Source organism: Trichechus manatus, unplaced genomic scaffold (genome assembly GCF_000243295.1).
Source record: "Trichechus manatus latirostris isolate Lorelei unplaced genomic scaffold, TriManLat1.0 scaffold00009, whole genome shotgun sequence".
Taxonomy (NCBI): Eukaryota; Metazoa; Chordata; class Mammalia; order Sirenia; family Trichechidae; genus Trichechus; species Trichechus manatus.
In genome coordinates, this window is record NW_004443945.1 from 4,443,797 (window position 1) to 4,457,049 (window position 13,253).

The 13,253-nt window shown below is 49.1% G+C and overlaps 1 protein-coding gene across 1 annotated transcript in view; it reads left to right on the forward strand.

The window, feature by feature from the left end:
- The first annotated feature begins 446 nt into the window (after nt 1-446).
- ALPK3 (alpha kinase 3) overlaps nt 447-13,253 on the forward strand; it is a 46,747-nt gene continuing 33,940 nt past the window's right edge. The window contains exons 1-3 of the mRNA XM_004370812.1: nt 447-589; nt 5,807-5,845; nt 9,363-9,484. Coding sequence (XP_004370869.1) covers nt 447-589; nt 5,807-5,845; nt 9,363-9,484 — 304 coding nt within the window. The remainder of the gene's footprint in view (nt 590-5,806; nt 5,846-9,362; nt 9,485-13,253) is intronic.

Here is a 13,253-nt window from a genome sequence, read left to right on the forward strand (position 1 = left end):
TGAGAGCGCCTCTGGTCGGGAGGGGGCAGAGTCTGAGCTTCCTAGTTCGCAAAACGGGACAGGAGCAGGGAAGGAAGGTTGACAGGAAGTGGGGGTTCTAGGAACTCTTCGAGGGGGCCTTTCCGCGTTTACTTTTCAAGAACAGGGCACCTCCCGCCCCGGCGCCCGACAGCAGCAGGCGTGGAGCTCCTTGCCGTCGGTCGGTCGGCTGGAATGAATGGACGAATCCGGGGGTCGGCAGCTCTGGGCAGGCCAGGCGAGGCAGGCCAGGCCCCCGCGGCCTGGCGCCCCCCGGCGCCTCGGCGGCCGCGCTCACGAGCCAGACCGGGGGAGGGACAGCAGCAGGTGACGACGGCTGGGCCGCTGGGCTATAAATAGGGGCGGGCGTCAGCCTCGGCCCAAGCGGCAGCCAGTGGCGGGCAGGGGCCTGGCGGGCGGGCAGCGCCATGGGATCGCGGAGGGCCCTGAGCCGCGAGTGCGGCGCGGACGTCCGGTCCGGGGCGGGGGGCGACGGCGAGGACGACGGGCCAGTGTGGACCCCCAGCCCGGCCAGCCGCAGCTACCTGCTCAGCGTGCGGCCCGAGACCAGGTGAGTCGCGCCGGAGGGGCCTGGCCGGGTGGCGAGGCCGTTAGCAAGGCCCTCCAGTGGGGCCCGAGGCGCTGGCCCGAGGCGCCGCGGGTCTCTGGAGGCCTGGACGGGCCTGCGCCCTCGAGCTCAGAGCCCCAAGGCCTGAGGCCTGGTTCCAGGCCGGAATGGCCTCACGGGCCCTCCCGGCTCCTCTCCACCCCTCATGGCCCTTGGGCTCAGGCCTCTGGCAAAGCGAGGCTCAGAAGAGGAGAAAGGCTGGATTTGGGGATAATTTCACAGACTGGGGCCTGAAGATTCTCTTTGTCTCCCTGCCTCTCCCCCTGTCCATCGGCACCCCTCACCCCACACCCCGCTACTCCCTGGACTCGGATTCCACAGTTAGTGATAAGGAAACCCAGAGTGGCTGAAATTCCTCCTGGCTGGAAGGGAGGGGGAGAGGGGTGGCAGGGGAGCTGCGAGGCATAGGGGGCGGGGGTGGGGGGTGCTGCTTAGTTAGCCCAGAGTAGGAGCGGATTCACCAAGAAGAAATAAAGCTATGCAAATAAGGTTCCTCCTCTGGGACCAGGACTTTGGTCTTCCTCAGAACCCTTGTGGGAGTTGGGATGAGGTGCTGGTTGGCCTTGTCTGGAGATGTCCAGGACTGAGAGCTTGTGGCTCTGAGGGAACCGATTGCCCTGCCCAATTCGGGGGAGTGGGGTGCCAAGGGAGGGATCTAACTGATGAACACTTTGCTATTCTTCCAAGAGCTTGAAGAGGTGTGGAGGCTTTGTTTTAGCAGCTAGGCTCAGACAAAGGCACACACACAGAGATAAGACAATAGAGACGTGTACAGGCACTCAAAGGCCCCCAGACATGAGTGTTGCCATGGAGATGGGCACTTCCTGCCCCCTTTGGGCTGCTCAGTTTTCCTTCTAACTCTGGAGCCTATTTTCCACAGGGAAACGTGATGGTTTGGCTATTGGAATAGTGATTGTTTCATCCCTTCAGAATTTGTTCTAGGTTATGCAGAAAACAGCCCCTCCTCTGAGAAGCTGTCTCTGGACCTCTTGTCCTCTGTTCCTAAAACAGCTCAAAAACAGGCATCAAGGACATTCAGGAAAAGTCCTGGGCACTTCCTCATGTATTGGCTGAGTTCTGTTGACCTTGGAGTTGGAAAAGTTCAGATGTAACCGGAACCGGTTTCTGCATAAAACTTGTCAAATGGTGTCACATGTCTGAGGCAGGGCTGAGGGCTGGTGTTAGACTGAGTCAGAGTTGACATGGCCCCCGACTGCCAACATTAAGAATGCCCCTTCCTCATAACCACTGGCTCTCTGGAAAAACTGGAATGAAGTGTGGACATTTTTTCCAGTCCTTGGTGACACTCACTCCTTTCTGGGGGCCTCACACTTGTCTCACGCTTATCTCAATGGCTTGTCTGGGCTTTGCCTCCCGAGTCTGGTCTTTCTCAGTACAAGAGGTGGAAGCAGAGCCCTTCTTGGAGATAGCAGTAATAGAGAGAGGGATGGAAGGGTGGCTTGAAAACTGGGCTGAATAGGGAGTGGAGAGTGTCTGGGTTATTAGGACAAAGGCTGTTGGGAGAGTGGAGACAGTGGGGCTGCCTGTCTGAGCAGTTGTGTGGTAGATGAATCTTAATTACACACCTGATGAGCGCAAAGTAGTGTGCCAGCCTGAGAGCTAGAGGTGGGATAGAAGTGGCTGGCTTAAGTCCCCCTTGGACTTAAATGGGAATGTTCTTAAAAAGAGACTGTCATCAAGCCTTTGGAGGGGGCAGGCCAGGGACAGTGGGTGAGAGGGGTTTCTAGCCCAGTACTCTGGACTGTGTTTTGCCCTTGCAGAGTTTTTTACTGCTCCTGTTAGCTGCCCACTGACCCTCACAGGTCCTGAAGGACAAGAAGAGCTGGATTCCTAGGAAAAGCTTATGACCAAAGAGGGGAGAATGTGAATGGGGCTGTGTGTTGGGGAGGGGGTCAAAGGAACAGCTCCCAGTTGTCTAGCCAAGTCTGACTCTTGTGTTGGAGGAGGCAACCATACAGTCCACTATTGCTCAGAACAGCCCCACTGCCCATGGGGATGGTGAGAGCCCCAAGAGATGAAAGAGAAAGAGGGTCCCTTGAAGAGATCCCTAGCTGTCCCCAGCTCCAGCCTAGCTAATAGAACATCAAAGTCACCGTGTTTTCAGGAGCCCTCACCTTCCCAGGGTCCGGACTGAGAGGTGAGCCCTGTCTACATTCACTCTTGGCTCCAGCATTTTTCAGGTCTACCTCTATACATATCTATCATGGAGCTCTTCAGGCATCCTTCTGGTGGGCCCTTGTGAGGATGGGCTGCCCCTGGGAGCTGATGGACAGCTGGCTTGGGGCAGGCTACCAGAAGCCTTGGCCCAGAGTCCTGACCCCCTCTCCCCACCCCCGTCTCTGGAGAAATCTATAGTCCAAAACTGGCTCAAGGATATCTCCAATACCCGCTGGGGTCAGAGGCTCGACAGGCAGATAGTTTCACCAGATTGTAGGCCCAGCCTCCTAGGTCACCAGCCTCTACTGCTTCACTCCTACGAGATGGACGGGTACAGTGGGTTAAGGTGGGTTAAGGAACCACTAGCTTCTGAGGGACACTCAGACATTCCAGAAGTTCCTGTCCCCTCATTTCTTGGAGGTCCTGGCCCAGGTGAGACCAGAGGAGCAGCAGAGCCTGTGATGTTCCTGTAAATAACTTTGTAATCTCTGCTGTTCTGCTCAGGTTGGGCAGGTCATATAGAGGGGTCAGGGAAACTGAAACATCAGGCCAGTACTTCCCAAGGTCCTTTTACATCCCAGAATAGGTGAAAGCCTGTCGAGGGTGGGAGGTCCCCAGCTTCCATGGCTAGCCCTGGTCCCTAGCCCCCACCCTAGGCCTGCTGCTCTCCTTTATGTGAGGAGCCCTGCCCTTCCTGGTCCTGTATTCCTATTCGGTAAAATAAAGGTGGCATTAGGAACTCTTTAAGGCCTTTCTGCCCCAGCATTTGATGTCTCTGATTCTGACTTCCTCAGAGGCAGTAAATGGGGAACCCCCCTCACCCCAGCCCGGGTGGGAGCCCTGAGCCTAGCTCTGGCCCAGAAGCAGGGCACAAGCAGGTCCTGACCTGGCCAACCAAGCATGAAGCCTAGAGAAAGAGGACAGTAGGGCCAGGGAGCAGAGCATCCTGACCAGAAAGCAGCAGGGAGAATGTGTGTGTGCTGGAGGGGTGGAGGGTCACTATCTCAGCTCAGTCCCTTGCCCACTTGCAGGTGGAACCTGTGAAATCTGTCATTTTCCTCTCTAAATTAGAGAGCTGACTCACTCCCTCTCCTTCCCAAGGAAGAAACCCGGACCTAACAAAGTAGAAATCTCTCAGCTCTAAGGAGAGGGGCTAAAGGAAGTTCCATGGTCAGGAAAGGATGGAGTTGGCTGGTGCCTTGGACCCATGGGAGGTTCTGCCCACGCAGCCTCCAGAGGGTTTTTAAAGCTCTGAGCAAAGGCAGCTGCACTCTTGCTCTCTTCTTTCCATCTTTTCTGGAGCAGCAGCTCCCTCTGGGGGGCAAGACCCTTCCTGTTTGAAAGATGTCTTTCTCTTCCATCCCCCTCTCCCTCCCTCCCTTCCTCCCATTCTTCCTTCTCTAAAACAGCGAACACCCACTGTATGCCTAGCACTGTGCTAGCTACCAAAGCTATGAACCAGCTAGATTTGAAGCCTGGGTGGACAGGATTTAGTTGAGCAGAAGGAAGGAGGGATGGCTTTGCAATAGGGAGGACAAAAGTGAAGTCCCAGGGCTGGGAGTGGACATGTTCATGCCAGTGCAGGGACAAGTCAGGCTGCAGTGGAACGTGAGTGCTGGGAAGTAGAGGGAACCATGGTTGTAATGGGGGTATGAGCAGATCAGGGAGGGCCTTAAATACCCAAAGAGTTGACATGCAATGTAATAGACAGTGGGGGGATTGTAGCATTTTGTTCAGAGAAGTGGTATGATGTGAGGGGTAAGGAGAAGGGAGCTGAGGTGGCCATCAAATACGGAGCTAAGAATGAGGAGCACACCAGCAGGCATAGACAGAAAAGGGCCAAGAATTGTTGACTGCCTGGATTTAGAGGATGAGGGAGAGCGAGGAGTCCAAGATGGCAGGTTTTGAGTTTAGTAGTTTGGGAGAATGCTGGTGGTATCCACAAACCCAGGGAAGACTGCAAGGGAAGCCAGGTTTTGGGGAAGAGGGTGAGTTTGGTTTTGTGGTTAGAAAGAGATAGGACCTCAGGGGAGCTTTCTTATGGTTTGAAATGTAGGCCTGGAGTGCCATTGAGCAGGCTGGGCTGCTGGTAACGAAGGGAGCACTTTTCTCAAGGTAGAGACAGCTGAAGGGAGAGAGTACGGGTAGGGTGGCCTTGAGATCTCACTAAGAGCTGGGGTCTAGGGCCCTACTGGAGACATTTGGTTTGGGAAAGGTGGAGGGAGGGTGTCAAAGCTGGCTCATCCCACGTGGGCTGGATCTCCACAAAGGGACCATCCTGTGTGGGTCCTCACCCCCCAGTGGCCCACTGGTCTCTGCTAGTGTCTGCTCCCAGCCTACCCAGACAGAAGGGATGATGGAGCCTCAAGGCAGAGGGGCTCTGTGCTGGTCTGACTGAGCTGGATGTCTCTCAGCTCCTGATGAATTAACTGCTTTGTTTTCTCTTCTTCACTCTCCCAGCGAATTTGCCTTGTATGGCTTTCTTAACTGAACTTTAATGTATTAGTGGTGGGTGTTCTCCAAGCCACCTGTCTCCTTCCCAGCCGGCCGGCCAGGGGATTTCCAGGATTGGGGCCTCTTCTCCCCAAAACGGCCCAGGGCTGAAGCAGGAGCTGCCCCTGCTAGTGTGCTGTAGGGTGGGGAAATGTGCCAGGTAACTGTCAGCCCTGCTCTTGGGGACAGTGACCCAAGTGCCTGGGGCACACCTTTCTCAATGCGCAGCCCCAAGGGACCTCCCTCCTGTCTAACCATTTTCCTGGACTCTGCTGCATCTAATGAGCTCTTGATTTCAGATACATTGGTGTCTGGTGGTGAGGCCACTTGCTAACTGGAGCAGGCCAACTAAGACAGCTGGTCCCTTTTAATAGAAAGGCCTCTGGGCCTCAGATGGTGGCCGATTAATACTTTGCAACTGTTGTTGATTTCGCCGCCTCCTCTCCTTGCTTTTTCGGCCTAATGATTCCGTTTGCTGTTTTTGCTTAGCTTATCAAGCAACCGGTTGTCTCACCCCAGCTCTGGAAGGTAAACGCACATTGCATTACATTTCTCGGACTGCTTTTTTTCTTGGGTCTGGGCCTCTGGGTGACTGCTTGTGCACTAACCAGGCTGCATGGGGTGAGGGGAGGGCTGGAGGGTGGGTGGGGGAGGCTGTGAGAGGGTACTCACGTGAGCATGGGTCTCACAGGGGCCAGGGCTGATGTTTGCATGGGCCATTTGGAAGGGGCGCAGGGACCCAGGAATAGAGACAAGGTTGGGGTCCCTGAGATGCCTGCAACAGTATCTCTTTGCCCCAGGGAGAGACACCATGAGAACAGAACAGGGAGCCACTGGTCACATGACCCACTTCTTCCCCAGCCTAGGTTTCCATGGTTTTTGTAACCACATATCCAGGTTTGACACCTTATTGTCTATCTTCTAACCATGGCCACTAACTTTTAAAACATCTTTTCTTTAATTCCTTTAGTTCTTCTTCTACCATCTCTTTCTCTGAATTTTCCTTTCCTTTGGCTCCTTCATCCCCCTGCAAACTGTGAACTTGGTGAAGTCAAGCAACACCATGTTAACATGTTCTGCACTAGCTGGATCTGCTCTAGAGCCAGCACAGGGGCAGAGCAGACCCATGGCCAGGGTTTGCTGGTTGAGGACTGTCCTCTTGCCTCCTGAGCTGGGGACAGCTCTCTACCCCTGGCTGAACTGTTATGATCAAAGTGGGAACATTTCCTGGCTACTTCCCACCACTTGGGCCTTAGCCCAGAGTCTGGTAGATTTGGGGAGAGTTGGCTACAGTTTCTTTACACAGAAAGGTTTCTGAGTAACTAATTGGTCTGCGAATAGCTAATGGTGTCTACAGACATTGTTAGCACCTACCAAGTATGTGGCCATTTGATGAGGGAGAGCACTGGGAAACCTTTGTTCTGGGGTCTCACAGTCTGAAGGAGGTGGATGAGAGGTTATACACAGCTAATTCAAAGCAGAGTATGGTAAGTGCTGAAAGAGAGAGGACTTGGAGGATTTCTTAAAACGAGGTAAATAACCAAACCTAAAGGGAGTGTTGGGTTCCTTTGAACACCATGAAAACCAAGGATTCTGGTGTTCTTTAGAGACACGTGGTTAGGCTGTGATATCCTTATGAGGTCACAGAGTTGGCAGGACCTAGAGGTGTCATGGTGGGATGAGACCATTTCCAGATGTGTAGACTTCCTGGCTTTCCAGGGAACTGGACACAACACACTTAGAGGCCATTGCACATCTGTGTGGTTTGGAGGATGGGGACAGGAAGTTTGTGGCAATGAGAAGCAGTGTGACATTCAGTGGAACTTGACAGTGTATGCAGTGACTCTCCCTGTCCCCTCAAATGCATCCCAAACCCACTCCACTGGGGGGCTTTCATCTAGTCATGTTGCAGCAGTCAGTTACAATTTTAAAACATAATTTTTTTTTTTTTATAATATAGCTTAGGACCTACTGTGGAAAGTTTGAAAAGATACATGTTTTTTCCTATTCAAAAAGAGAAATAAAATAAATATCTGTTGTTGAATTTCTAGCACTTGTCTCTGCAAATTTTCTTGAAGTGTAGCTCTAATGTTTTCTCACTCAGAAGCTGAAATGATTTTCTTAGATTTACCTAATTGGCTTCATCCCTAAGAGCCTAAGCTGAATATTGGATTCAGGGTCATGTTCATGGGTGAGGCAGGATTCAAATTATGTAGGGAGGATATAGTTAGGGATGTTCTAAATTAGTTGCAGTCATAGAAGTCAGATTCCTTTTAGCATGGCAGTTTCCTCTAGAAACTGTTGGTTGAGATTTGGTATTCCCCAAAGTCAGAAATTGCTGTTAGTATGATAGCAGCAAGAAGCATTTTTCAATTTTACTTCCTGAGTGTTCAGGGAGTTGAGAGCTATGTTCTGAAGGACCCTCTATTTCTGAGTGGTTTAAAAGGGAAAGGAAAGGAAGCTTATTGAACAGATGAGTCCTACGTGAGAATGTTGCACAAAGTTTTATGGAAGTCTAACTGCAGACCCAACTCCAGTGTTCAAGTGTGTGGGGCTGGGATCCCCTTTCCATCTAGTCTTTGTGGGGAGGGCTCCTGTCAACTCCCCGAATGCCCAGGTATCTGCATTCCCATGGAGAAGCCAAGGCTGGGCCCCGATCATTCCAGAAGTTTTATTTGATTCCACACACTTCCTGGGATGCAACCTTTTTCCTCAAACTCAAGTCTATAGTGCTATCCACAGAAACGATAAATTGAATGTGGAACCCACCCCCAAGTGTGTAGGCTGTCGGTTCTGATTGCTTGTGCTCGGCAAAGTTTCACTCTACCACCTAGTGAAGAGGTCACGGACAGATACACATTGCCTTTGGGTGACCACCCCCTCCTTCGAGGCACAGAGAAAGGCAGTTTTCTCACTACAGTTCCTCCTGCTTCTCTACACTTTGCCCCCTCATGGTCCTCCCCGCTGCTCACATTGGGTTTCTGTGTGGGGAGGGGGAGCACAGAGTGTGCACCACACAACCTGGCTATGTGGTTGCGCTTCACGCCTGGGAATGCACTTGTGTCTCTGCTGACCCATGAAGGGGTTTGGCCTGGTGGTTTGCTTCCTGTGCCTGGGAAGGAAAAGACTATAAACAATGAGCATTTCTGGTGAGTTTGTGCTGGGCTCAGGAAGCCCACAGATAGATGTACCTATAGTCGGGAGATGGACTGTCACAAGGGAAATAAACGTCCTGGCTTTTGTGGGGTGGACCTGTTTGTGGTTTGGCAGTCCTGCTGGTTTGTTCTGGAGCTGCCAGTCATGTATTCACTGCAGCCTGTGGTACTCAGAGATGGAGCAGGGGAGCCACGGCTGGCTTTCTACTGCAGGTCCAGAGCCCACTGGGGTCAGACTTCATTTGAGACTCTCTTTTCTGATATCTTTCTGATATCCCTAGGAATAAGAGTCCACCTTTGGGTCTAGGCCCTTAGTGCTGGCTGACTTATTCTTTGTCTACTGTGGGTCTGTGCTCACAAATGCGGGAGTTTTTCTTCAGAGCCCAAGCTCCAGAAGAAGTCCCTGAGCTCCTAGGACTTGTATATCCTTGAGGGTTGTCCAGCTTTTCCCTCTTTGGCATGAGTGGAGGCTCTACTGTGCTGGGGGCTCCAACCCTGAGGTTTGGTCTATCCATGTGTGTGTCTCCCCCATGCACGTGCTTCCTTGGAAATGAAAGGTAGAGGGTGAAGCAAGGCCCCCAGTGGGGATGGGGTAGAGATACCTGGTCCTGGGGTCTGGCATGCTCAGGAGCTTGGCCCATGGTCAGCAGCCTGCCTGTTGTAATGGGCCTAAACCAGGCTTCCATTCAGCCCCTGGGCATCATCCCTGCGCGTGATCTGGCCAAGAGGCCCAGACTCCCTTGAAGAAAGAGTTGCCCAGGTACTGTGGCCATGGCCATGGGATGATGGATGGATGTTGCAAAGGTACAGATTTAAGCTGCCTTGGACAATGCCAGGCTGTGGTATATTTTTGGGAAGGGCTGCTCTGAATAGCGCTTTGCCTTTCCTAGGACCACCTTCTGCTCCATCATTGCTCACCTAACAGAGGAGACTCAGCCGCTATTCGAGACCACGCTCAAGTCCCGGGCTGTGTCCGAGGACAGCGACGTCAGGTTCACCTGCATCGTCACAGGTAAAGAGGCTGACTGTGTGCTCCACGCCAGGGCCTCTGCACAGAGCAGAGTCCAGTGAGGCTGTGGAAACTGGCATGGTGTGGGAATTGGCTGTGTGCATAAAACTGTGCAAGTTGACATTTGCTTTTTTTAGCTTTCTCCTCAGTTTAATCTCCCTGTGTGGGCTGGGTTTCCTTTCTCCTCCCATTCTGGGGCCACGTACACACCCTGCTCTTCTTCAAAACCTGCTCTCAGTAAAGAGTCCTCACCCTTGGGTGTACATACATATCTGATGAATCTTAGTTCCGAGAACAGAAGTTCTCACATTGAAAGAGAGCTTTGAGGCCATCTCCCTGAGTGGCCCAGTTTACAGGTGAGTAGTTTGAGGCTTGAGAGACTCAAGCCTGAGAGGCAGTAAAGTGTGGTGATTACGACTACAGACTCTGGAGCTGGACTGCCTGGTTTGGAAGCCTGGCTCATCCCGTTTCCAATCATATATCAAATTACATAATCTCTTTGTCCCTCAGTTGCCTCCTCCGTAAAGTGGGGATAATAACAACTAATTTCATAGGGTTTTTTTGAGGATTGAATGAGTTGATACATGCAAAATATTTGGAATAGTACCTGGCGTATAGTAAGTTTCTTCGTACTAAGTTAATTAAGACTGTCATTATTTGCATGTCACTGAGTTCAACAATGGGATTTAAAGCTACAGGAAGCCAGTTGGCAGAATAGGAAGCAGAGTGATATTCCTTGGAGGGGGAGTAATAGAAGGGTGGGAGTGCTGGGAAGCTGGCTCCAGGCATTGCTCTTCCCCCAGACCTCCAGGCAGATCCTCCTGTTGTTGTATCAACCTGATCTGATTTAGACATCCATGGGTACCTGCCCTCCCACTTCTGCAACCACAAGGTCAAGGAGTCCAGCTTAAGGTTCCCACTGAGAGCCTGTTTCTTCAGTAAACCAAGGGCGTTGGATTAGAATCTTCTAGGTGGCTTCTAGCAATGACATTCCCTGATTGTGGGGGACTTGTCTGCCCCAGCCAGCTAAACAGCTTGTCTGGGTATTAGGTTCCCATGGGTAGTTTTCACCCTTACCCAGAACCCTCTGAGCTCCAGGCTGAGAACTCTCTGTTCCAGGGGACACAGGGGCATGCCTGCATCCCTTACCTGTGTACAGCATGTTACATCTTGCAAAGTTCATCTGTTTCCATTGTCGTTGAATTGTTACAACAACCCTATGAAGTAAGTGCTATAATTAAATTTTACAGAAGAGGAAACTGGGAGGGGTTAGGTGACTTGCCAGCATCCACAAAGCTGGTGAGGAGGAGTTACTACTTTTCCTCTCTGTGGCATCTGGCATTGCTGGCCTCTGCTTACATTTCCTAGGTTATTGTGACACCAATAGTTTTTAGAAAACATCAGCTCTTTCACAGCTCCATGCTTTTGCATATGCTGTTTTCTATATCTAGAAGTCCTTGCTTATTCTTTTTGAAGATTTTGTTTTATCAAATTAATACATGTGCAAAGTTTAAGACTTCAGATTTTACCAAAAGTCAGATATCAAATTACAGCAGTTTGCCACTCCTTTCAATTTGTCTTTCCAGAAGCAACCGTTTTCAACTTTTAGCCTTTTTCTTCTGGGGTGTATACATTTCCGTAATGCTAAGTAATACGTGAATACTGCTAACTTTTGAGTCTTCAATTTTAGATATTCTCTATTATCTTCATGTCATGGTAGATAAGGAATTAGCTCTCTTATATCATCATTTTCTCTGCCTTTCCTCATGTATCCTCTCAATACAGTTACATCATAATTTTGCTTAAATCAATATTTATTGTTTATCTTATGCCTATGCCAATATTATTTATAACCAAACATTGTAGTATATTATGATTATATTCCTTTCTTATTTATGCCTTTTCTAAAGTTAATACTTTCCTTACTTTTTTATTTATTTCATTTTTATACCTATTGATAATTTTTCTTATACTTTCTAAAAGTCTTCTAATATATTTTTCCAAAGATCAATGTTATCAATAATCTATCACTTACTTTCCTTGGAGACTTCTTTCTTGGAGATCTCTTCTTCTTCTTCTACCTGAACTGGTGATCTTTAAGGCCTGATACACAGCTGTTATCTTGGATTTTCCCTTTCCTTTACTCCTGGATTTGATTCAGTTTCCTGGATCTCATGTCTTTATCTTTCTTAGTTTACTCCCTGGCTTCATTGAAAGACATCCTCCAGTAGTTTCGTCAGGTCCTAAAGCTGGTAGAACAGCAGAGGACATTGTGATGACAACTGTCGACCAATCTCTCCTTTGAGTCACTCTGCTCCAATATGATTTAGTTGCCCTCTGTGTCTGATGCACAGTTTCGACCTAGGATCTCCCTTTATCATCATCCTGTAGAGTCCCTTTGCCTGTCTCCTGTGATGAATTTCCTTTTTTTTTTATTCCACATTTTCCTCTTTTTTGGTTTACGTTCTTGTTGTGGTAGCTTCCTAGAAAGAGTACACAGGAGCTCCTGTTAGACTCCTTGTGTCTAAAAATGTCTTTCTTGATGGAGAGTTAGGTTGGGTATAGAATTTTAAGTTGCTAATAATTTTCCTTAAGAACTTTGAAGACATTGCTCCTTTGTCTTCTTGCTTCCAATTGTTGCTGTTGAGAATGGGAAGACATGTGACCAGTTTTTCTCTCTGGAAGCATGTAGAATCTCCTCTTTGTCCCCAGTATTCTGAAATTTCATAATGATTTATCTTTTTTTATTGTTGTAAAAATATATAACACATTTGTCAATTCAGCGTAAAGATTTATCTTGATATGGATGTCTTTTCAAGCTTTGGCATGCTTGAGTGCTTTCAGTCTGGTGATGGCTTTTAGTTCTAGGAAATTTGAGATTATTTCGATGTTGATTTCTTCCTCTCGTTTTCTCTGTTCTCACCTTCTGGAACTCTTGTTATTTGGGGTATGCTCCCCTGGACTGGTTGTTTTATTTTCTTATCCTTTCATCTCTTTGTCCTTTTGCTCTACTTTCTGGGAAGTTGCCTCAATTTTATCTTTCTACTCTTCTACTGATTTTTTAAAATTTCCAAGAGCTCTTTTTTTTTGTCCTTTTCTATTGCATCCTGCTCTTTTCATGAATGTAACATCTTCTCTTAGCTCTCTGAATCTGTTAGTGGTAGTTTTCTAAAAGTTTCCTTCTCCTTGCATAGTTTGTGTTTCCTACTATTTGCTTTTTTGTTTAAATTTTTTTTTCCTTAATCTTCCATTTACAGGCTTTCCTAAGATATCTAGGAATTCTTGCTGTCAGATAATGGTTAAGAGTGGGAGACTAAAAAGCGATTGGAAGTTCTGAATAAATAGGAGGGTCCTGAAAAGTTGGATCTCCACTGTAGGGTGATCTGGGTGACTACTGTTGGGAACTGCCAAAGTAAGTTTTCTTTAGTTTCTTCCTCTTATATAGTTAGATTCCCTAGTGAATACTCTTCCAGTATCTTGCCTGAAGGATAAAGGTTTTTTGGGAGCCACCCAGATTAGAAGATTGGGATGGGCTGTCCACATAACGCATTTATTTTCTATGTATTGTTATTACATTTTCCTGTTTTCCATATGTAGGTATACCTTCAGCTATGATGGTTTATTCTTAGTCCGCAGTTTTGCCTTTCTAGATAATAAACCTCACCTTTGGCTCAGGTGGGGACTGAGTAGTCACTAAGTGGGATAGAGTGAGTGAGGAAATCAAGAGATCTAATTGCTTTTCAAGCAACTTTAACCAGTCCTCCTTCCCTTT